Below are 24702 nucleotides of genomic sequence, written 5' to 3' on the forward strand. Positions count from 1 at the left end.
ATAACAATCCTGATCATTTCAAGAAGGTGTAGTGCAGATGGGCGAGATGGAAAACAGGCTGGACAGCAGCCCTGGAGGAACAGGATCGAAGACTCCTCTTTTAGACTGTGACACTCCCAAGTTTCTTTTGGAATTTCCGACAGCATACAATTTCCTGCTTAGATGTTTTCGAACCTCGAATGCTGTAAAATGACAAAGACAAGAATGATCGAGTGCATCGCACGAGTCTCTTGATGCATAAAGATTGGTGTAGAGCGGGGGGTCCTCAATCCTGTTCCTCGAGGGCCACGGTCCAGCCCCGTTTCTCTGGATGTCTCCCTGCTGCAATACACCTTATTGAAATGATCAGATAATCAGCAAGGTCTGCAGAATCTCCAGAACGATCCGGCTCATGAAGCAGCAGGGAGACATCCAGAGAAACGGGGCAGGACAGCGGCCCTCGAGGAACAGGATTGAGGACGCCTGCAATAGACCATTGTTGTCATTCTAAACATTCATTTTGGATGATTCGAGTGCAAGGTTATGTGCTCCAGTCGCGCCTTTGAGATCATACGAGTGTTCTCGAACGTTCCTTTTGGAACATTACCGTTCCGTTTGGAATGTCTTCAGGGTTTCTTTGACGACATTTCTTTGGGACCATCCTACAACGCGTGGAAATGTTTGGATGTCGAATATTTGAGCCAATGTAAGTGTATAAAACTATTTTACAATGTCCCCAAACTGTCTGCGGATCCTTCTAGAATGTCAAAGACATGTCATTCTAGAACACGCATTTTGGAATATTCGTGCACATCATAGCTTCTTTTCGAATGTTTTATCCTGACACATCCTAAGTGCATCGTTGATCCCTGCAGATCGGATGAAACATTTGTACAACATTCCTTGCAGTTCACTTTGGGATGTTGTTGAACATTCTAGAATGTTTAACATCACCCCCAGATGTAGTCATAAACTGATTTTGGAACATTCCACGACACTGCACATCACATTGGAATGTTTTCAAACATAGCTTGCCCTACAAAGCTGGAGAACCTCCCGGAAAGTTCGGCATAGGTTTCATAATCTAGAACAATGTAGTTGACCCGAGCATTTCCAGCGGACAGTCTAGACCAGGGGTGGGCAAACCTTTTGATTGGTGGGCCACAATGGGTTCTAAAATTTGACAGAGGGGTCAGGCCGGACGAGGAGGAGATGGATGGAGTGTTTTGGTAACCTCACCGCATCGGAGAAAAAAACCAATTTAATTTTAAATGAAAGTGAACAAAAGCATTACAACAAAATATATGTCTTTGAAAAACCACAGTATTCAGAAAATAAAACATGAACAAGGTTTATTCATTTAATTTTTTTTCCAAGTTCGGCGGGCCGGATTAAGACATTTAATAGGCCACATGTGGCTCCCGGGCCGTAGCTTGCCCACCCCTGGTCTAGACCTTTCATGATACGACAATGTGCCAAGTAACGCATTCTAGAACCCACGAGTGCCTCCTGAAATGCTGCAGCACATTTGACAAAACTTCAGCACATTCTCCACTCTTGCGGAAATGTTTCAAAAGAACATTCGCAAGTCTGGTCCGAAAAGAACAACGCCCACCCCCCCTACCCCCCCCCCCCCACCCCCCAAGACTGTTTTCGATGTGTCCCATTTCCAACACGAATGATTCAAATGAGCAGCTCATCGGCAAGACTGAAAACAATCCTGATCGCTTGACATCGAAAACAGGAACAGGCGGGATAGCAAGTTTGACAAAAGCCTGTGTTGAAAGACGCAAAGTCAGAAGAGAAGCAGGATGGCGGGCGCTCTCGGACCTTCCGTCGAGCACAACTGCGATCATTTCAATTCATTCTTGGGCGCTCCAAAACATTCCAGACTCCCATAGAAAGTCATCATTGAAAACTAGAATGACGATTGACCACATGACCCTTCGTCATTCATTTGCACACATTTAAGAACATGGCAAAACATTTGAGAGCATCAAACGCGGACAGCCACCCCCCCCCCCCCAAGCTCTGGCGTGGCTGTGGGGACCAAAAAAATTCTCTGGAGTTTGTAGCATTGGGATGCCAACGTGGTTAGTGCTGACAGACTGCCTCATTCCAGAACTCACTCTTTGTTCCCTGTGCGATTGTCTAGTACCCCCCCCCCCCCCACAAATAGTAACTCAGTCCAGATGGGGTGTGCAGCATTGCTATGGTGACTGATGAGTACGCTCTGTCTCGGCCCCGCCTTTTCTTCTCTCTCCTGCACGGACGTTGAGGCAAACACTAAACACAACTATGTACACTAACCGCCCCACGTGACCCCCCCCCCCCCCCCCCAACACCACCAAAACAGTGTCTGCACTTATTAGAGGAAACCTCTTACCCAGTTGGTTGAGCAGCAACTAAGACGAGGAGCATCTCTTAACTTTTTGCTACCTGAACCGGAATGTTCGAGTCTGAGTTGGCACTTGACGCACTTGGAATACATGGAGGGAGGGGCAATTAGAAGGGGGAGGGGGGGTGTGCAATGCCCCCCTGGGGTGCTTGCTTGGATGGTGGAGGGCGGGGGCGCAGAGAGAGAGGGAGGGGTGGGAAGTGGGGTTAAGTGAGGCGCGGGTGGGCGGGGCTTCATGCAAAAGTTCTTCACATGCTTCTTCCGCTCCACAACCGGCGAGGTCCCGCGGCGGGAAAAATGAGGATTGGTCGTGACGTATGTGCGTGTGTGCGTGCGTCCGCTCACAGGCCGTTGCTGTTGCGGTGCGTGAGGGGGGGCTTGGAAAGCTCCACAACGCCGCCGGTGCGACTTTTGCCGATGACCTTGGGCGCGCGCCGCAACAACTTCTGAGCTTCGCTGAACGCTTCCGTTAGCTCCTTCTTCCACTGCACCAACTCGGGGTCGCTCTGCAAAACACGACAAGTGCACGGCCGTGTACACGCGTGTGTGCTTTTTGATGTGAGTGCAAATTTGCATGTTACCTCGCACTGCAGCACAAACTGCTTCCCTCCTTTGATGCGCAGCAGGATGCACTTCTTGTCTTTGATCTGCGTTTCCTCCACCGAGACGATTTGCTCCATCGTCAGAAGGTTTTGCTGAGATGGTAAAAAGTCATGATGAGTCGCGTGCTCACGTGCCACCTCGCGCAAAGCATCAGGGGAAAAAAACGGGAGGTGTGGCAGCGCGGCAGGCGACGGCTAGCCTAGCGACATGCTAACATTTCAGACGGAAGCGCCAGATGACGTCGCCGCATTTCCTGTGATGTCACACGCCCGACCAGTCGGGACTTGCTCGAGCTTGATGACTTGCGGCGAGACGCTTATACTTGATGACTTGACACTAGTCTTGGACCACCGGACTCGGGACCTTGGTCTCACTGAAGATTTGGGACTTGACACTAGCAGCTCAGCCCTGTTAGTTTTTGAGCACCAACTTCCGACAAGATGTGAGGGTCAAAGTCTGACTTTAAGAAGGTCAAAGGTGACATGACAGGCAGCTGGTTATTGAGCAGCAGCAGGGGGAGGCGGGGTAGAGGGCGGAGCCTACAAGCCTACAACATAGCCGCCACTCACCGAGTCTTTGAGCTGTGTCAAGTGTTTCACCAGCCATGTTTCCTTTGCGTGTTCAACACACACACACACAGACACACACAGTGAGAGTGCTTCCACACGCGCACACACATGACCCGTGTGGCGGCGGCTGCGGCGGCAACTGACCCGTGACTCTCCTTCTCCACGCCATTCAACTCGGTTGGGGAAGAGGTAAAAGTAGCGCCGCTGCCACTGCGTGAGGAACGGGTTCCCCAACTTCAGCATGTAGCCGTGCATGATGCAATCCTTGCCCAGCGCGTAGTCTGCACCACGACAAGCACAAAAAAACTTCATCACAAGGAGGTTTAGGTTAGACGTTCCGCATAACACGTTAGCATCAAGCTACCAACACGTTGGAGAAAATTATTATTTAAAAAAAAAAGTCAAACATTTTTGGATTCTGGCCCAGTTTGTGGTGCTGAAAGGTTTCCAAAGATCCAAACGTCATTAGCCCGTTTCACATTTGAAAGTTTCAAGTCACAATGCGTAATTCTTGATGCTGCGGCTAAAGTCGCAGTTTTAGAGCTGAGCGTTAGCGCAACATTGATGATTATTTCTGTTCGAATGTCAACATTTGCGTCAAACAGTGGTCAGACAAAATTCGATTATGACACACGTTGTTGTGAGTAGCACTTGTTTGAAGTAACCTGAACATTGATGCTAATTTCTATTAGCCCGTCTATGGCATTTTGCATGCTGTCAGCATGAGGTTAAATGAGATCAATATGATTTGGTTGAACATTATAAGCTTCATCAAGTCTCCCAATGGGAACACTGGCAACCTTTCACATTCCAAAAGATCAATGCTAACTTCTGTTAGCCAATCTATGGTGTTTCACATTATATGTTAGCACCAAGCTAACAGACATTTTTTAATTTGGGACTTTAAATGAAATACAATGACATTTCTTATTCTCAATGTGTGTTAGTTTGTGTCCGAGGTGGGTGCTGACCTTCCTCGTGTCCTAGCTGTTTGTTCTTGGCCCTCTTGCGGGCCTCATTTTTGTCCGTGTCCGAGTTGACGGCATCGTAGACCGTCTCGGCCACTTCCTGCTGCCAACGCTCAGAAATCACCAAAGGGAAGTTCTTATAAAGCTCCTGGTCGCTGTCCAGAAGCTGATGACACAAACACGCACAACACTTGGGACGTAAGACTTTGTCCGCAGCAGTGCACACACAAGTACGTTCGTGTGTGTGTGTGTGTGTGCCGGCATGAGAGAAAGAGATCATGTGTGTTAGAGCTGCAACCAAAATGGCCTCATGACTGCTGGGAGCGCATACCAACACGGCTGAGGTGAGGCAAACACTTGGACGTGAGTCCCGGGAGGTCTGGGAACTTGTCATGCAGCACTCAAAGTGGGACGCCGCGGTTCATCCCGTTGACAGAATTAATTAATTTTTCCTTTTTTTTTTTTTTTTGGACTTTGCTTTCATTTCCTCTCGTGACCTTGCGGAAGAGTAGCTGCGTGTTTGTGTGCACGTGAGTGTGCGCTCGCTTTTGTGTGTCTGATTGACCTTGATGCCCTTGGTGTCCTCCTCATCAAAGGAGCCGATGTCGAAGGCGTCGGCGGCGTTGACTTCACCTCTGGGCGGGATGAGCGGCGGCGAGTACTGCGCACGCAGGCACACATAAGTTAGGCGTGAGCAAACGAGCGAAGGAGAGCGGCCGCGTACCTTCTGCAGGTACACCTGCTGCCAGTCTATGCCCTTGAAGAAAGGATGCCCCTTGACCTCCACAGCTCTGTTTGACAGGTCACACAAGCGCGAGGTTAGTGCCAGCGTGGGGGCGCCCTGATGTCATCCGTGTGTCAGGTCACGTGCGCGCGCCTGCCCATGCGTGCGTGCGTTACCCTTGTCCCTGGCAGCCCAGCCTCTTGGAGACGTCACGCTGCAGGAGCCCTTCCAGAAGTTCCTTCAGTTCCGCCGTGAACGAGTCGGGGAGCTCCACGTTCTGATGAAGACGACGACATAAAAGGAAAAGAGGACGAGAAGGTGAGGAAAGGAAAGGAAGAAGACAAACAAGAGGAAATGAAGATGAAAATGGAGGAAGAGAAGAAAAATGTAGACAAGTGGAAGACAAAGAAGAGAAGAGTGTCACTTGTGTGTTTTCATGATGAGAACCTTGGACACACACACACAAACACACACAGACGTGAGCGCCATTAAGCCAGCTATTTTTATTTAACCCCCCTCCCAACCGAGCGGGAGGATTATCGACTGAATGCGATTAGTCTTCTGGATGAAACGATTTGGCGTAATCAGATTTGTGCCGATGGCCAAAGATCACCGTTTGACGCTTTACACAGAAGCACGCGTGAAAAAAAGAAAAGCACTCGCTCATCTTTTTGAAGCCAAACCAAGCACTTGTAAAAAATAAATAAATAAAATTAAAAAAAAGTTACTTTGATTGTAAATTGTAATGAATGAAATTTTGGTTGAGTTGATTAGCGGAAGCATCCCTCCTGTCGCATTTTCACAAAATGATGAAAAAAATAAAAAATAAAATAAAAATTATTTCAAATTGACGGTGCATTGACATGAATTGATGACAATTGGCTTGTCGGCTCGGCAGAAACTCAGCAAACAAAGTTGCTCATCGTTTGTCCAAAGAAAAAAAGCGGACGTTAGCGCCAAAGCATTTGGCAGCTTTCACGACTGACATTGGAGAGGCTGAAATCCGAATGTTTCGAGTTCAGCGTTCAAGCGATGCGCTTCATCCATGGTCAAAACGCTTGCAAACATCAAATGAGATCATCGATTGCTGTCGGCGTCGTACCATCGTCAGTGTCATCCTGTCAATCTCGTGTTTGTCTTTGGTCTTGTGCTGCCTGAATGGGCTGTGCCTGCAGGAGGGGGAGTGGGGGGTGTCAGGGCACAAACACAAGCATCAATGTTGGACTCAAGATGGCGCGCGCAAATGTAGCAGACAGTTGAGCGACATCCCTCAAGTGAAAAGAAAAAAAAAGTTTCATAATTGTCTCGAGATGCCACAAGGTGGCGGCAAAGGACTACTTAGAGTTGAAAGCAGAAGTTGACAGCTGCAGACCCCCCACCCCAAAAAAAGTCACATGATGCTTGATTTCAGTCAGACATGAACTCAGACTTCACTTTTAGCTCTGTTATAAAAAAAAAAAAAAAAAAGCAGAAAGCTCGTATGTCTATATACAGTCAAATTCACCACCCCAAAGTCAGCGGAATGAATTCACCTTGTCTGGGAACAAGTCATTTTTTGGGCATCTGCTGAAAAGTTGGCATTTTCCGCCCGACGACGACACATTAAAATAAATTATTTTCATTGCGTGATGGCAGAATGGCGAGAGAAGAACGGCCAAAGTGTGGCAGCAGATGACGATGTCAGCAACTTGCAAAAGTGGGCGGGGCTTACCCTCGTAGCAGCTTGAAGAGCATGCAGCCCAGCGAGAACCAATCGGCGCTGCTGTCGTACGCCGTCCCCTTCTGCAGAACCTCGGGGGCCATGTAGCCGTGGGTGCCCCTGAAACGGGCCACAAGATGGCGCCACACTTTATTGGGCAGTCAGTCAACGTCACACCGGAGACAAAACGAAGGCTACGTTCACACTGCACGGCTTAATGCTGTTCAACAATCAAAGGGCAACCCATCTCAATCACCAAATGATGTCATCAGCACAACACACACAAGCCATACTTACACACTGGCGTGCGGTTTCTTCTTGGAGAAGTCACAGGCGAGTCCCAGGTCCGAGATGCGAACGTGTCCGTGTTCGTCCAGCAGGATGTTGGCGGGCTGGAGAGGAGGCGGAGATGGCGTTAAGCGTGTCAGACAGAAGGTGGAAGGGCACGCGTGCGCCGCGGCCGGCCTACCTTAAGGTCCCTGTAGACAACGAAGCGGTTGTGCATGTGCTCCAGGCCCAGGATGATCTCGGCGGCGTAGAAGCGCATTTCCTTCTCGCTGAACACGCCGTGCTGAGACAAGTGGTAGTGTAGGTCGCCACCTGACACGCACGCATGTTTGGAGTTGGAAAATAAAAGTGGACTTTGTTTTGCTTTATTTAGAATTCATGTCAGAATAATGACATCAATATTTAATTCAAATTTGGGGATTTTTTTTTTTAATTTACCAGTTATTTCACACACTTTACAAATATTGACTACACATACATGTTAATTTTTTTAACTTCCTTGACATGAAACTTCAATATTGCGTGTATATAAATCATCCCATTTGATTTCTAATACACCAGTTATTTCATTAACTCACGCAATGCCAGCTCATAAAAACAGGAATGTTGGCGTCTCAAGCCGTCAATGGCAGCCAGTGAGTGAAATATAGCTAATACATTTTTTTTTCCATTTTGATATTGTCAATGAGTTTGTTTTAAAGAACATTTTGCAAATATAAAACGACTGACAGTCAATAAAGTCTCATCAATAAATAAAGTTGCTGTGGTGCGTGAGGCTGCCGTTGCCATGGTTACCATTCATGAGGTCCAGGATGAAGCAGAGCTTGTCGGGCGTGTGGAAGGCGTACGTCATGCACACAATGAACGGGCAGTCCTGCCAAGATGCCGCAAGTAAGCACCCTGCTGCTAACGTTAACGCTAACGCCAACGCGGACGCGGCTCACCCCGGTGCTGACGAGCGACAGCATGATCCTCTCGTTGAGCGCAAGAGTCTCACCCTGCTTCATCTTGATGCGCTTCTTGTCCAGACACTTCATCGCGTACCTGCGGGGAGTGCACGCACGTACGCACACGCACACAATGATGAACAAATGCGCACATGAAAGCACACATGTGCACACAGAAACACACACATTCATATTGAAAAAAGGTGCACACACATTCAACACGCACACGCACACGCTGGCTCACATCTTTCCTGTGTCGGCCTTCCGGCATCCGTAAACTTCGCCAAAGCCGCCGCGGCCGATGATGCGGTGGACACTGAAGTCGTTCATCGTCAGCTGCGCACAAAACACAACACGCTTCCTACTTGACTTCCACATCGAAGCACGGCACGCATATTTTCCATCCGAACAAAGTTTTCACGGGGAAGTTGTCCATCGACACAAAAAGCATTTCCTTGTTTTTCCCCGTGTGTTTAACCAGTAGAGAGTTACAAAAAAAATAAAAAATAAAAAAAGGGGGGGGGTTGCTTAACAAAGGCCGGAGATTGATTTTAGTCCGGCCCACGAATCGGCCAACAAACCATTTCATTATTGTGCAAGGCGACTTCATGCTTTTACGTTCCGTTTAAAAATGATCTCAATTGTGAAAGGCGCTTATCGATGAGCGTGTGGTTTTCGTTTGTTTGGTCCATCACTGCTGCCGTTTGTCCTTTGCTGTGAAAGTTTGCGAGCAAGATAACTTTGGCAACTCACGTGTATGTTGAGCTCCACATTCTTCCACTGGCAAAATCTGGTGAACTTGTCGCTGCGTGTGAGAGGAGGGTGCGGGATCAGCGAGATAGCGGCGGCTAGAGCGGCGGCCAGCGCTGTCGATCGCTCACCTCTCGATGAACTTGAGGAAGATCTTCCCCCGAAGGCTGTCGCAGATCTCCACAATGTAGGGCTGTCGGGAAGACACGGCAGTCGGCGTGTTAGCGTCACGCAACGTTGGAGGCTTGGCGGTGTGGGCTACCTGGAAGAGGGAGGGGGGCACCAGCTTCTTGGCCAGATGACTCTGGACGTGGTCCACGGCTTTTTTGGAGAACGGCTGAGAGGGAAAACAAAGCGCAATCGTCAGAGGACAAACAACAACAACGTGAACCGTGTAAAGACCGAGACTAGAGCAAGGACCAGTCAAAGACCGGGCTTGAGGGTACGGATGGGGCAGGACCGGAACCCGGACCAGGGTTACAACAAGGACAAGTGGGGAGACTCGGGCTGCTCACATGCGAACACGACAGCAGCTCCTTCATGATGTATCCGTCGTAGATCTGCCGACTGCGACTGAGTCTTTCCTCCTCCGAGTCCAGCTTCTCGTAGTCCTTGATCTGCGAGCGTGACACGAGACCAGATTGGAGAAAGCAAGTCAGCGCCGAGTCACGTGCTTCCCGGGCGGGCCAGAAAGCCGAAGAGCAAACGACTGACTTCCTCGTAGAACTTGAGCTGCGGGACGGCCTCGTCGATCTCGTTCATGCAAAAGTCCTTGAAGAGCAGGAAGCCTGCCGACAAGTCAGATGACATCATCGTTACGCCACGCATACACTTCCCGTTAGGATGTATGACGTCGATTAAATATTTATTTATCGCATCAATAATATTTTGCACCACATTTTTTTGAGAGCGCCACAATAATCGGTCTCAAATTGGAATTGATTTAGCTTTAATTGACATAATTCTATACATACTTAAGAGGTGGGAGAGCGTTCTACAGGTCAAAGACCGGGGACACACACTACAGAAATGCAAACATTTGCACACACACACACACAAACACAAACAAGCATGCATACATAAAACACACACACAAAAACCGCCACTTCGCACACACCAAAAGCCGAAATAACGCCATCTATGCCATTGTGCCGCACGTGCACGTCCATCCATGTGTGTGTTTTTACGAGCAAAGTAAGTGCACACGCACGCAATTAGTCTTGCTTGATATTGCTGTCGAATGTCGACCGGAGATGATCGGAGCAAAGGGGGCGGGGCTTATAAAAAAGATCACACATCTCCGATAGAGATAGACGTACTGTTGCCATGGAGACTGCCTCCACGAGGACGTGTAATGCGTGTGTGTGTGTGTATAGAAAGAGGAAACGACGCGTTCACTGGCGAAGCAGCAAAGTCACGTGACGACACTCAAGGCCGCCATCGCACTCAAACGCAGATTTGAGGAGGAGAAAGAAAATAAAAATCCAATCAAATGCCGGCTTTTGTCATGTGACGTTCGGAAGAGCCAAGTAAGGTCCCGGCCTGCTGTATTACATAACATATCGATATCATGATATTTTCCCGCGCAAAATGCATCTCGCAAACGACAGCGAGCGTGCATGAAAAACGGGTCTCGCTTTCACGAGAGCCTAAAAATGGCATTTTAATAAAATGGATTAACATAATATCGATATGGCTCTCGGCACGGTTTCCCAACGCTTTGCGGTTCCTTTCAAGTGACGCACACATTTTGTCACAGACTCGTGCTGGCACCAGAATCCAACGGGTCGGACTAAAAAGCTCGCCAAATGGGGAAGGAAACGCCACACTGGACCGACAAGCGCTTTTTGTTCGCGACGACAAGAAAGTCGTTGAGTCGTATTTTCTCCAACTGGAATCCGGCTGAAAGGAATGGTTGCTCGTAAAAATCGTGCGTCATTTTGCGTATCGGCATCGTCACCAACGCTCGCGCAATGGAAAGACACAATTCAACCCAAGTTTATTTGAGGACGCATTTCGCAACCGCTGAAACTGTAACTGTAACTTCCAGCATCAAATATTTTGGATTGGTTAGCGAAAGATGCCCTTTTGGGTGTCTGCCTATCCGTTTCCCGTATCACGTGACCGACATCGACACGGGCGAATGCTCTCAATTGTCAAATGAAAATCTCTTTCACACTCTGACGTCCAAGCCGATATTTTCATGCCGAGGATTGGCAATCGAGACGTGCCGCCGGAAGCCATGGCATTTTTTTTTCTTCTTCTTTTTTTTTTTTGCTATCCGCGGCGTCGTGACCCGCCTACAAATTAATATTAATTATTCAACACGCATCAGGCTGGGCATGACAACGACCATGTGTCGCTGGAGGCGTGGCCGGCCTCACAGGTGCATCGTGGGAAATACTTGGGAGAAAAACTGTCCGGCCCCATTCCCCGCCTCTCGCCTTCCGTATTTCTTTTTTCATCAATTTCATTTCCCCCCGTCGGCCGGCTAAGACACACGTGAACACGTTTTTCTGCCGACGTCGCCGTGGCAACCGCAGTTGCCTAGCAACACACAACTCTCCATCATCCATTCCACAAGTCTGACAGATGGGGAGGGAGAACGCCAAGGCAGACTGAGAACAAGAAAAAGAAGCAGAGGATTTTTTTTTATTGTGGATTAGAAAGACGGTTAATCTGCAAAAGCAAATGAAAAAAAAAAACAAAAAAAAAAACATCATTAACAAGACAAGAAAACTCAGCTCGCGTGACAATGTACAAAATCAGGGGAAAAAAAAAAAAAGGGATGGAAGAAGCTTTGCCCACAAAAGTCCACTTAGCTTCATGCTAACAAACATCGCAAAACACAATCGACAGGTTCAGCGAAGAGCATCGAGAGTCGCCTTCGTGCTCCGGTGGAAATGCGTCAGCCGCAAAAAAAACAAACAAAAAAAAAAACTGGTTTTGTACTGCAAACTAAACTCTGTCCTGCGTCGTCGTCTTGCTCAGCGATTACCTTCAAATATGAAAAAAAAAAATTTCCCAAACGGATTCTTTCAACATTTCCTGCAAACTTCAAAGAAATTGTTTGTGAATGTCTGCCAGATGAGCAATGACGTTCTCCTGAACATTGACATTTTGGTCTCACACACACACAAAAAAATAAAAGCGTGCACGACGGGCGACGCGGCGAAACGGGAAGTTGTCCGGGGGGGGGGGTCAGATCTTTGCGAGCGCTACAACGAGACAAGCGTCACGTGACCAGCGCCAGCAGGAAGTGGCTTCCACCGCCTGCGCTGACTTGGAACATTTAGCGTCAGCTTCAACTTCAACTTCCTGTTGTCTTCCACTCATTACTGAAGCGGAAAAGCGTCCAGGCACACAAGCGGTGACAATCAAGGCCGTCTCTTGGCTGCCCGCGGGAGGGGTTTGGTGGCGTGGGGTGGGCGGCGTCAACGAGAGGGCCAAGTAACGCTTAGACGTGCTTCCTGTGGCGGAGGAAGCGCGCGCAAGAGCCTCGTCTTTTGTCTTCCTCCGAGCTAACGTTAGCATCTGGCCAGCGAGTCTCACGTGATGTCTGCCGGCGCTTCCACGACATTTCAATTCATGCTATGTCAGTCAAAAGGTCAAAACTCTTTCTGAAGTCATGTTATTCAAACTTTTCATGCCAAAATGAGCGCGCGGCCCAAGCCAACCGTTGACTGACCTGACCATTAATAGGTCTGTACGTAAAATGGATGCGAGCACTAAAACTAGTGATAGTCTCTGCCTTGTTGTTTTAACTATGAAGGCCGATAAAAGAAATGGTCTGATGACATCATCGAAGGAAGGAGAGAAGCATTTCCTGGCATGCTTGGTCACGTTCGCTCGTCACCTTATGTCTGAAAACAAAAATGTCCGCTTGAAACGATGATTTTCCGGGGTGTCCGAGACAAAAAAATGCGGCTTCGGTTGCGTAAAATGGAACGACATCGACATAAGCGTAAGGCCACAAACGCTTTTTCTAACGTGAAAAAGTTCAAATTGGCGGGTGAACGTGTCTTAACTCATTTGTTGCCATTATTGGCTAAAGACGTCCAACATCCATTTGTTTTTTTGCTTCTTAAACAAACTGTATTTCCCATGACCGCCACTGGAGGGCGCCTGTCATTACGCCATGCTGCTTCGTTGAATGTAATTTTTGGGGAAGGTCTGGTGAAGTGACTATTTTGATTCTTCCATGTTGCCCTGTTTGTCTACTTGTTCACAAATGTTTTATTTTTTTTTTTTGCAAACGCGCTTCACTGACAGTTGCAATGCACCACAGTGACCTGTGACGAGGCGACCATTTTGTATTCACACAATAGCAGGCGGCAAAATGGCTAGCATCCTCAGGCTAACTTGCGGCGTACTCACCAATCTTCTGGTTGAAGATCTTGTCAAAGGTGAGCTCGTCGCGCTCCTCCAGATATTTTTGCATCACGCTGCGGATGCTGAAGACGGCCAGCCACCATCGCCAACGGTGCCGTGAAACAGGTGTGAAAGAGACAGCAGGAGGAATCAATTAGCACATTAGCGCCACACGGGAGCGAGCAAGCGAGTGTGCGGCGCACAGGTGACATTGTTACCAAAGTCAACAATTTGAAGAGCCGACAAACGAGAGGCGGTACCGAGAACTAAGCGGCGCCTCGGAGGGGATCGAGCCTTTTTTCATTGCTGGTCCCTCTCCGTCGAACGACCTCTCGCGTCACTGCCCATTTGTAAAACACATTTCTGACTCGGCACTGTTTTAGTATTTTTACGGGTTTACTGTTGTCATATCCTGAACAAATTCATTTAACGGCCTTCGTTTTGTGTGCAGCACGTTAAAAAGAACCACAGCGGCTTAGAAAGTGCTCGATAAATAAAGCTGAGTTCACGGAAACCGGATGCGTGAAAAGTATCACTACAAAGTTTCGATGAGCCCTCAAGAGTAAAGAAACTTTAATAATTGTTTTTTGACCGCCAAAGTTCAACCCTGGAGCAAAAAAAACTTCAGTCGGTAGTTCCCAAGGCGACCGCTAAATATTGCTAATACGCCCCAAAAATTGTTGCCCATCCTAAGCGAGCTTTTCTGGCCGTTACCACCCGCCCACAAACTTCCTTTTAAGCGATTGTCGCCACGGCAACAGCCCGGCGAACCAGCGTCCTTTGATTGACAGGCGGCCGAGCGGTCGCGTGATCGGGCGCGGAAGACAAACGGAAGTTGCCATTCTTCCTCTCTGCGTTTTGTGCTGAGTCATGGCGTCAGCTCATCACCGGCTGTCATTCCATTTCTCGTCTCGGTCATTTCAGAAAGTTCTCGTGCCTTTTTTCGCGCTTGTACAACAAAATGGCGGCTACCCCCTCAAGATGTTGATCGTAGACAAACAGCGAGCAGGATGGCCCCGTGCTCCTCGTCATAACCGTGAGACGTGCCAAGCGGCAACAGCCCAAAGCCACGGAGTGCCGAGGCACCAGTCGCTGTGTAAACGCGACGCTGCTTCAGTATTGACACGTTAAACACATTTAAGCTGACGCTGACGGCAAGGCAGCGAGTCACACGCAAGCACGCAAACACAAGAAATACTCTCAAAAGTACATCTTGGACTTTTTCGTATTCAACCGCTTGCTGGTGGCGTACATGATCAACGAGGAAATTACCCTTTCTTCGCAGGAATCAATTATTGCTTTATTTATTTTATTTTTTTAAATCAGTTTGAATTTCCAACCCTTTACAGTGAAACAAAGAAATCGGAGAGGCTGAAATTTGGACAATATGACGTTAAACAAGGTCTGAAAACGACAAATCCACCTCCTCAAATAGCCGCCTGTGAATTATATCATCAATTAGCTGCTGATGAATTAATTATTTGTGGCACTTCTTGATGATGAAAACAATTGTTGATTTGATATCAGCTTTGTTGTTAATCGCGTCACTGTTGCGCATTTCATACAATCGTAACAGGTGTGACAATTAATCGATGAATCGACAACTATTTTGCATCTGCTCAGTGACGACACACAGTAGAAAAAAAAAACAAAAAAAAACAAAAAACAAAAAAAATTCCTGAGACCACGACATGGTTTCGTGACGCTAGGTGGGGGAGGGCGTTTTCTTGCACGCGAAGCGCCTGCGCCCTCGCCTTTTTGACGTTTAAGAGACGAAGCACTTTTTCAGCAAGTTGAACTTCTGCTCATTTTGGTGATTGTTTGAAAATATGGCCACTTTTCTTGTGTATTGAATATTTGCCAAAAATGTAGCCCGCGCTCTCGTATTTTAGGAGCAGGTGAGCAATTAGCATATAGCACGCCTCCTCACACGCTTCTGGCGTTGAGGGGCAGCAAATCGAGGTCATGGGACGCTTCCATCCAAGTCGAGCCAGCCGCCGCGGCAACAAAGCGCCGACTATGACATGACGGGATGAAGACCTTTTTGCGGCGGCCGCGTTGCCTTTTGAATCTTTTTTTTTTTTTTTTTTTTGAAACGACAACGTTCAACAAAGCGGGGCGGGCTGTCTCATTGCGAGCTGGCTGACCTCGCTCCTCATTCCCGCCGGGGAGCACGGTGGCACTTGCCGATGCTGTTGTGCATGTGCCAAGACGTTTTCAGCATCAAAGTCCAACAGATTGTTGGAAACGTGTACCGTATTCAGTATTATTTTCCATTGCACTAACTATTGTCTTATTTATCTAATTTAAATATTTATCTGAATTATTGTATTGCACTGGAGAGGGGAGCTCTCTAATCTCGTTGCACACTTGAGTACAATGACAATAAAGGGATTTCTGATTTCATCGGTTCTCCAACAGCTCCAACCACGCCAGACGTGTCCATTGACCCGAAACAAAGTCGACGAATCTTTCGGCATCCTCAAGAGTTGCCCGCCAACTTTTTTTTACCCCAGCGCACTCCCGTTGCCATCGCAAATTCTAAACGCTCCTCAATGGCGTGACCAGCTTAAGGCAGGAAGGGAAGAAAGGACGCGACGGCTTCAACCTCGACGTCGTCACTCTTGGGCGAGGTCGATTAGCGCAAGCCGAAAGGCTAATCCCCGTAGGGCGCTTAGACTAACGCGCCGTGACCCGTCCCACGTTATTGGCTCAAAGTTTGGAGCCGCCGCGCTCAAGCTGCAATGGAAGAAGCCGGACCGCGTTTTCACGATGACGAATGAGCCCTGAAGATGACAATTTTGGTTTTCGGGGGAGGTTTTGGTGGATTTTGAGGTCACTCCAACTGAAAACGACTTTGGTTCTTGCCAAGCGACTCGTTTTTCAGATATGCCAGTTTGCTTGAAGAAAAGTGAGTGAGAAAGGTGCAAGTTCTGAGCGCCAACTTTGCTATTCACGCCCGTGTGAGTCAGATTGTTGCAGTTTTGAGGCGAGATTCTGAAAGATGCCGTACCCTAGCCGGACAAATGATCTTTCATGTGAAAAATCAAAGCAAAAATTTCAACAATATAGATTTTTGGCGCAGAACAAAAAACACAGATGAAACAATCGGCCCATTGCGCTTGAAAATGACACGACCATAAGACGCGCCGTATTGAAAGTTTCAGTGCCAGTTTGGCATTTAACACGTGCATGCTAAAACGTACGCTAGCTAGCATGCGTTTTTAAAAAGATGCGTTTTCTATCTATTATCTGCCACGCATCCGGGTCGGGTCGCGGAGGCTGCAGCTTCAGCGAGGAAGCCCAGACGTTCCCAGGTCAGCCGGGAGACGTATTCCCGCCAGCGTGTCCCGTGTCGTCCTCGAGGCCTCCTGCTGAACGATGTTCTGAGTGTCGTTTTCTCCACGCGGACGAGAGTGGCGAAACGCAACGAGTGAAGAAGCTGGCTGAGGCGCAGCCAATCAGCTCATGGATGCTCTTATTGGCCGAACCAATCACGTGCTTTGTTTGAGTTCCCGCGGGGATGTGCAAAGCCTCAGAGTCAATACAAGGTATGTTGTATTGCAATATGGCCGGCGGAATGTTCTTTTTCTTTTTTTCTGCTGAATATTTTGGGGAAAACGCGCAAAGCGCAGAAGCCGCAAAACGTGAACCACAAAGTGGCGAAGGAACACTGCATATAATGTGGCGGGAGGTCGCTACCTAAGGTCAAAAGTTGTATCCATTAATCTTCTAATCGAAAGATTGAAAGTGATTTTATATCCAGTATAGAAATAATCCCCGACTGGAAAGCATCAAAGTACCCAAATTAATTCATAAACAAATAATCGTGATCGATGACGTGTAATGAAAAATAGCTAGCTCGTTAGATGGCGCGAGAACATGTGAATCAGAGAATTATGTCTTGATAAATTGAGAACTGACTGAGTATTTTTTCTTTTTGATTTAAAAAAAATTTCATTCTTGTCTGCCAGTCAAGTTTTCGATTTGCTCCTGAAATCATGCAAATGTTTCGGAACCAATGAATGTTCTTCGACGACGTGACGACAATTCACGTTCGCGCTAAAATTATTACGTTGCTGGACGATTTGCTGGTAAAAGTGGGTTGGACACGGTCGCAACCACATCTGGATGACGAGTGTGCAGCCTTTTCTTCCTGTCTTCGTCAAAATGTTACTCAAAGACGGGAAGTCACACTCAAGTGCACACGAAAGGAGAAAGAAAAGATGTCAGCAGCGGGCGGCAAGGCCCAAATTCAACTTGAGATCGATGTGTGTGTGTGAGTGAGTGTGTGCAGGGCCAGAGAGGGACTCCCTTTCAAGTTTCAGGGTTCCGACCAGACCACTTTTCTTCACAAGTTTTTAACGAAAACATACAATTTGAACCATATCAGTCTACCATCCTAAAATAACGTCCCTTTTCCTCATTTAAGCATGTATGAGAGCATAAAGGGGGCAATAAGCAAATGTAAATAACATGCAATAAGATGCTCCACACGGAACGAGGCCGGTTGGAAAATGTCATTACACCAGCAAACGCCGCACTTCCTGTTGGCACGATTATTTGCAACCTATCCACACCATGCTAACTTTCCCATCACAGAGAAGGCGTTCCTGTGCAACAGTTGTGACAGTATCATGCCCATCTAATGTGTTAAGTGTCACTGTTTCACGTTGAGCATTAAAAAGACATCTGCAGTATGAAGGAAATTCAAATACGGGTTGGAAAAGCGGCCCAAGCAGCACACTTAGCAATCCTGCTCACTGGGAAATGACCAGAAAGTCCTGATTGCCACTCCGGGCCTGCGCGTGCACGTGCACGACTGTCTGTATGAATGTGTTTAGAAAGTGTGCACATGAATGTGTGCATGCACCTTCCTCGAAATTAAGGATTGCAGCAATATGCAAATGACCTTGCCACACAGGCCACGTGCATTGATGTGCTCGTGCACGTACCTGGGCTCCGGCAGGATGATCTTCTTGCTGGCTCTCGCGGCAGGAGTCGACTTGCTCTTCTCCATCGCCATCAAGTAGCTGACGTCGGCCAACACGGCCTCCAGGTCCGCCATGTTCACGCTCGCTCGACTGTCGTTCACAAACGCGCACGCGGGGCTCCTGCGACGCCAGATGGGACCAGCATCAGGCTGGGCTGGGCTGGATGAAAGGCGGCTGCTGGGCTGCGAATGTCCGCGGCCGCCTCACCGTGTCATGTTGCTTGCTGGCTGTCTTCAGCGAACGTTCAACCAGCGCTTTTATAATCCCATTAAGTGCCCTGAGGGATCCCCTCCGGCTCGATGCTGCATGTGCCCCCCTCCCTCCTCCCAAAGCCCCGAAGACAAGGTCCACACCGGCCGAGTTGGGAACAGGGGGTTGCTGGTGGGGGGCTTGGCTTTCACACGGCGCGCGTTTGCGCCGATCGAGAAGCTAAAAAGGATCCAGCAGCTGCTCTCGCCTTCAATAAAAAAAAAAACAAACAAAAAAGATTCTGGTCGCAAGGCAAACGACTCCCAGTGAGCAAACACGAGCGAAGAAGCCTCGTTTGCATTCCACGCAATCCACAAACAAACGCAAGCACGTACGCCAGCCGACGACGACCGCCGCCGCCGCGAATGAGCTCCCGGGACAGGGAGCGCGAAGGCGGCCTGCCGCCGCCAATTGCCCTGACGAGCTCACGTCAGGATGCTAAATGCTAACTAGCATTTGGCTAGCCGGATGCTAGCGCGCCGTTGCCTCGATATCAACTTGTCAATAAAGCTTCGCACCGAAAAAAGCTCGCCGCGGAGCTAACACGCTAGGCTAGCATGCTAGCTGGCAGCTTGACGTGTGCCCCCTTTTTGGCTTCACTCCTCCGGAACAAAAACACGACGAACCGCGGGCGGCCGAAGCGACGTTAACAGGGCCCAAAAGCTTCCATGGCAGCTTGCGGAGCTTCAGTGGCAGCCGGCGCGAGGCGGCGGAAGATCCGTGGAGGGGGAGGGGGGCGCGCGGCCGCACAGCGGCACTTTGCTCGCTCAACTTTGCCTCCTCGACGCAAATGGCGGAGGCGACACAAAGAGCGGCGGATGGGGAGGGGGTGACGGGTGCTGGGGGGCACCGCGGAGACCACCGAGGAGACCACCGGGGCTTTGCGTGGAAGCGTCCCGTCAGTTCACACGGAAGGGAAGTGTGAGTGAGCCCGAGTGATCGGCCAGCTCCCCGCGACTCCTTCCGAGCTGGGGGGCGCCTCCGTCCGGCGAGAGGACGCTCTTTTCTCCGCGGAGCTCACGAAGCAGACGCTGGTCGTTGCCCGGTTCCGGTAGCGGACATGTGGCGGTGGCAACTCGCCTCCGTGTTTTTGTCGATTTTCGCACGATAGCGCGACAGCGGCGGCTGCTGCTGCTGATTGTGGTGGCTCCACTTCCTCCCACTGCGGCGGGAGAAGCCGACAAAACCCGAAGTGGCTCGGCTCGGCTCGGCTAAAAACACTGAGTGTTTCAGGTCAGGGCTGCTTCTGTGTTGTCATCAGACACGCACGAGGTCAATTTAAGACTTTAATGACGAACAATTGGAACCTATTAATGATGATGTCATCTTATAGCGCGCGGGCGTGTGTGTGTGTGTGTGTGTGCGTGGGTGTGGGTGTGTGTGTGTGTGTGTGTGTGTATTGAGTACTCAAACACAGGTCAAGGATGTTCATTTACTCTTGTTTCTCCTCATATCAAATAAATCTTTTGCCTTTTACAAAAGCTTTCCGTGGGGAGAACAAGATTTTTTGGATGTTCTGCGAAAGCAGAACTTGGAAGAAAAAAAGTTTTTCAAAAAATCCAGACACTGGTTGTTGTCCACATCACAGTTTAGCGGTGCAGGGTTCTATTCCGGGGCTCTGGCCTTCCTGTGTTGAGTTTGGATGTTCTCCCTGTGCCTGCTAGCTCTTCTCCGGGTACTCCGGTTTCCACAGATGGGCATTTTGTTGTTTACGTTAAAACAGAGCATGTGCAGACCAGACGCAGCTCGGGGCAGAGGACGGAACGGGGTCGGGGCCGACCATTTTTATGAATAAGGCCGGAGTGTCGAGGCCGGAAAGGTACAGAGATCGCGGCAATGGGGCGGGGGGGGAGAACTAACCGGCAAAAAGGGTCACGTGCTGCCAGCTCTGTCATGCACATACAATAATCAATTGTGGCAAATTCTTTGTTTGAAGTCCATGATAGCCCCATTTCTCATTGATGATGTTCGTCGATATTTGCATCATCTGTGGTTGTTTGTTTTGGATTTTTTCTTTTGTGAAACAGATTAGAATTATAAGGGACACAACGGTCTGTCCGTCACAGACGGACGTCCATTTTGGGGACGGAGGATGAGATTGTTTTTTCTTTTCTTTTTTTTTCTTTTTTTTTCTTTTTTTTTTTTAAGGGTAGAGTAAGTAAGTACGGAAGTGGGTCTTGGTCCGGGTCCTAACCGGGTCCACGTGTTGTGTTGTGTTTTGTTGTCGTCTAGGTTATCACCAAACCGCCTTTATGAACTTTGCGCAACAACACTGTAGCGTGCCAATTAATTTTCTTTTTCATGTGCGTAACATTGTGCTCACAGCCATAGTCTGTCCTCTAGTGGTCCAACACATGTAATACCATGGATGACGCCGCATGTGGAACTACAACAGACTGGATGTATGACTCGTGCTGGAAAAAGGTGGGTAGCAATTTTGTTTTCTTACCCAACTATTAACATTTAATACATACCTTATCCTTTTGCATGTGAAATGCGTCCTCCTCTTGAACTTCTCGAGAGTATAAAAATCCATTCAAAACGTCATTCATGCGCATACCAGCACCGCCATAGACTTAAATCTACATTCCGGAAGTGAAAGTCTTTCTTTCTTTCTCAGCAGCACTCACAAGACTAGACTATTGTAATGCAATTTATTTTGGAGTCAGCCAGTTCTCGCTAGCCGTATTTGGGAGTGTGCGTTGCCAGACACTTTTTCTAAATAAGGCCGCGGGGTCAAGGCTGGAACGGTACAGAGATCGCGACCGGCAAAAAAAGCTCAAGTGGCCAGCTCTGGGTACTTCTTACAACGATTGACGGGGAAACGTTTCGGCCTGCGACGAGCCTTTAGGTTGATCAGCGAGTGACCCAACATTTTTTTTTTCATGAATTGAGGAAATGGATGACAAGACGCTTGTGTTTGTTTTATTGGCATTTCCGCATTGAAACACACGACACGATTCCGGATCGACAAATTGAAATTGATGCCGATTGGCTTCTTGATGACAAAAAAAAAAAAAAGCAAATTGTGCCAAAAGTTCCTTCTCAATCCCGATCAGAGGATTCCCCCCAGCGACGCCGAAAGTTGTGAGGCAAACAGCCAAAGGTGATTTGATCATGGATGAGTTGCGCCGCACCTGCAAAGGGGGGACAAAAGCAGTCGCGGACGGGCTCGGGTTTTGGCCGAGCGACAGCCCACGTGACCGCTCGCACGAAGGATGACGAGAGGAGAACGCAGGCATGTTTAACAAGGACACTTTATTGTGGTTGTGAGTGGGGCGAAGGAGAGGTGCGCGGCCACCCAGCCGAGCCGAGCCTCTACTGCTGGATGCGCCTGATGGACTGGATCTGAGGCGTCTGGCAGTGCGAGCCGAACTCCTTGAAGTGTTTGTACTCGCCGCAGTGGCGGTCGCACTCCATGATGTACTGGTGACCACGGTAACCGGGGTACTGGTAGCACACGAAGCTGGTGACACAACACAGTACAATGATTTGAAGTGACCGCTCTCGACGACACGTCGGGCCGCCTCGGTTCTTGAATACCTTTGCAACCTGTGTGCGTCACTACTCTCCACCCACTTCAAGACAGTTCCCGCCTCCCTACTTCACGCACGATCCAGTGTGTGAGTACCTTGACCACGAGTCTCTCTACTGCAAGTACATCATTTGAGCCTTGACGTCGGCAGAGCGTTCCAATGCAGCCACACTCGGCTGTGGAGTCAGCCTCCTTGCTGAAACCTTGGTGCTGGTATTTTTCAAAGTCTGTCCATCCATCCCTTTGTGGACTGCATATCCTCACTACGATCGTGCTGGATGTTGTCAAAGTGCCGTTTTTCACCAAAGCGCGCCAACCGGCGAAGCGGTCCCGACTAAAAGCGCATGCCGCTCCGCCATCATGAGGAATGTTGTAGAAGACAGCCTCGTTCAATGAGGTCTTTATCGGAAATCAACGTCACAATGGGCAATGAGAGCGCCACTGCCAACTATTGGAGTGGATGTACAATTACACTTTATTGGAGTACGGCAGAAAAAAAACATGTCCCATAGGGTCACACGCGCCACTCCAGGGGGGCCAGCCCCACTACTTGAGAAGCACTGGTGTATGCGCACGGCCAGATATGAGAACCTTCCCCCTTAGGTACAAAATGTCCATACTTTTGCCACTTTTGTACACAAGCACCAACTGGCAGTGCTACTCACGCTCCAGACTGGACCTTGAGGGAGCCCACTTCGTTGTTGCACCAGCCCATGGCCTGCAGGGAGGGGTAGTCGTCGCTCAGCTCGCCCTTCCGTGCCAGAAAGTTCTCACGCTCAAAGATGGTCATGCGGCACTCTCGGTGGTTCTGCCGGACACGGCGCACACTCAGTTGGCGGAACGAGGGCGGGCTTGGTGGGAGGTGCGCGGGCGGCACTTACCGCGCAGGCGATGGGCCTGAAGGAGGTCAACCTCTCCACATGGTACGCGTTGCTGCCCCCGAAGGCATCGCACTGCGGGTACTCGCCGCGCTCCAGGACGAACTGCTGGCCCTGGAAGGAGGCGTGCTCGTAGCCCACCCAGCTGCAAGACAGCAAACGGCCAGGTCGTCAGCGTGCATATGTGCGTGCGCGTGGCGTGTGTGCACGCGCACTCACGCGCCGCTCTCCACGCGCAGCGACCGCACCGTCTCCAAGCCCAACTCCATCACGTTGGTGCACTCCGACGTGAACTCGTGCCGGCGGCCCTGGAAGCATTCCTCATCGAACACGATGATCTGCGCATGTGCGGTCATCATCACATCGTCATCACCTTCGTCACCACCATCATCATCATCATCATTTCGCATATATCACATATGGGCTGAGGTTCCAATTAGTGACGTCAGCAAAAATAGTCATGATATTACTGGGTCATCTGTCTGACTACTTATTACGTGTTGTTACGCACTATTACATAGTTATTACATGTCATTATTATTTCATGGCTATTACATATCATGTAATCTGCTGTTGCATGGTTCATGTGATCACTGTTATGTGTTATTTTGCTATTACTTATTATCACATGATTATTATATTACTGTTACATGGTTATTACATATGTCGTCGGCATTTCAATAATTGGGTCCCCGTGATGTTAGCAAGCCAACCCTAATCAAGTGGCAATAATACCCACTCACCTTCCAGTGGCCGGAGAACTTGGTGCACTGGTGCGTCATATCTGTGAGGAGAAGTTACACGCTTAGCACATACTTATCTCACGTTGGAATGTGGTCATTCTAAAATAATTGCATCTTCCTTCATGTGATTTGTGATTTTCATTTTCTATGTCTTTTGTTCATGTGCTCGTGACACAACTTTTGGGTCACTGCTTGATTATTACGTGTAGTACATGTCAATATCTGCTGTGTTCTTTGACGTTACGCTCTGACATGACATGGTTATTACACATTAGCATGTCATTTGTTGTTACATTACTAGATAAATAAAACAATCACATGTTACAACTTTATAACACGCTAATACGGAAACGAGTGTTATGGTATGTGTGCAAATAGTGCAAGTGCGGGGGTGTGACGGTGCGAAGGACTCACCTTGTGGCGATGCTCTTTGCTGCTGGTGCGGGCGCGTAAGAGGAGCCAGGTGCCCCCCTCCCTTTTAAAGCCTCCCCTGGGGCACAACGAAAGGCCCCGCTCAGCAAGAGGGGTGGCCTCTCTCTCTCTCTCTCTCTCTCTCTCTCTCTCTCTCTCTTTTTCGCTCTATCTCTTCTTGTGTGTGTGCGTGTGTGTGTGAGTCGCCACCCCTAAACCTAAATTAGCTTTAATCTGTGGACCGGCATTTGTGCCGACACCACATTATGAGCCGCGAGAGGGTACAGACCCTGAGCTTGAAACACTTCCTCTTTTCACTCTTTTTCTTTCAAATTTACTGTGTGTGCCACCATCTATTGCCCGACAGTGGAATGACACCCAAAACAAAATGACTGCGAAGGAACTTTCGGGTTTTCTGTTATCCATTTCAAGGAAAGCAAACTTTTTCCCGAGAGAAGTTGTATCCCAAAAGCATCACCGTTTCGTCTCCATATTTGAACTCCTATAGCCCCCCCCCCTTCCCCACCGCCCAAGCTTCAATCGCATGACAACTTCAGAAGAACCGGCCTTGGAACCAGTTTGGTGAGCCTCACTTT

General features: G+C 48.9%; 2 protein-coding genes and 1 pseudogene across 3 annotated transcripts; 1 reads left to right on the forward strand and 2 right to left on the reverse strand.

Moving 5' to 3' along the window:
- Positions 1–1614: 1614 nt before the first annotated feature.
- On the reverse strand, positions 1615–19798 carry grk3 (G protein-coupled receptor kinase 3). Of its 2 annotated transcripts, XM_088282097.1 has the most exons (22): positions 18252–19798; positions 13303–13379; positions 9640–9713; positions 9441–9542; positions 9188–9262; positions 9057–9118; positions 8929–8980; positions 8420–8511; positions 8173–8272; positions 8024–8102; positions 7410–7540; positions 7238–7332; positions 6953–7060; positions 6344–6410; positions 5418–5518; positions 5242–5308; positions 5083–5178; positions 4521–4683; positions 3694–3830; positions 3550–3591; positions 2959–3072; positions 1615–2883 (listed from the first exon to the last, which is right to left on the reverse strand). In XM_088282097.1, exons 1-22 carry the CDS (start codon positions 18362–18364, stop codon positions 2719–2721), a joined length of 2112 nt encoding a protein of 703 aa, XP_088138223.1. In that variant the 5' UTR covers positions 18365–19798; the 3' UTR covers positions 1615–2718. The 2 variants fall into 2 exon arrangements, with proteins under 2 accessions (XP_088138223.1, XP_088138224.1); XM_088282098.1 differs by lacking the exon at positions 3550–3591 and having other exon boundaries at positions 18252–19797.
- A 176-nt stretch (positions 19799–19974) lies between these two features.
- LOC148319175 (U5 spliceosomal RNA) lies at positions 19975–20071 on the forward strand (annotated as a pseudogene).
- Positions 20072–21778: 1707 nt separating this feature from the next.
- cryba4 (crystallin, beta A4) lies at positions 21779–24203 on the reverse strand. The gene is made up of 6 exons (XM_088282110.1): positions 24110–24203; positions 23696–23736; positions 23172–23290; positions 22956–23097; positions 22740–22882; positions 21779–22005 (listed from the first exon to the last, which is right to left on the reverse strand). Exons 2-6 carry the CDS (start codon positions 23732–23734, stop codon positions 21858–21860), a joined length of 591 nt encoding a protein of 196 aa, XP_088138236.1. The 5' UTR covers positions 23735–23736; positions 24110–24203; the 3' UTR covers positions 21779–21857.
- Between the last annotated feature and the right edge of the window lie 499 nt (positions 24204–24702).

This window comes from Idiotropiscis lumnitzeri, chromosome 18 (genome assembly GCF_059441095.1).
Source record: "Idiotropiscis lumnitzeri isolate Australia: NSW breed Sydney's pygmy pipehorse chromosome 18, RoL_Ilum_1.0, whole genome shotgun sequence".
NCBI classification, from domain to species: Eukaryota; Metazoa; Chordata; class Actinopteri; order Syngnathiformes; family Syngnathidae; genus Idiotropiscis; species Idiotropiscis lumnitzeri.

What these genes read in the sequence shown, in the direction of transcription:
- grk3 (XM_088282097.1), bottom strand. Translation starts at nt 18,364, where the DNA reads ATGGCGGACCTGGAGGCCGTGTTGGCCGACGTCAGCTACTTGATGGCG. An exon ending in AAGGCCGACACAGGAAAGAT is followed by an intron (nt 8,273 to 8,419) that starts GTGAGCCAGCGT and finishes CACTCCCCGCAG; the next exon opens with GTACGCGATGAAGTGTCTGG. An exon ending in TGACACAGCTCAAAGACTCG is followed by an intron (nt 3,073 to 3,549) that starts GTGAGTGGCGGC and finishes TTACCATCTCAG; the next exon opens with CAAAACCTTCTGACGATGGA.
- cryba4 (XM_088282110.1), bottom strand. Translation starts at nt 23,734, where the DNA reads ATGACGCACCAGTGCACCAAGTTCTCCGGCCACTGGAAG. An exon ending in AGTTCTCCGGCCACTGGAAG is followed by an intron (nt 23,291 to 23,695) that starts GTGAGTGGGTAT and finishes GCACATGCGCAG; the next exon opens with ATCATCGTGTTCGATGAGGA. An exon ending in CTCAAGGTCCAGTCTGGAGC is followed by an intron (nt 22,006 to 22,739) that starts GTGAGTAGCACT and finishes TTGTGTCACCAG; the next exon opens with CTTCGTGTGCTACCAGTACC.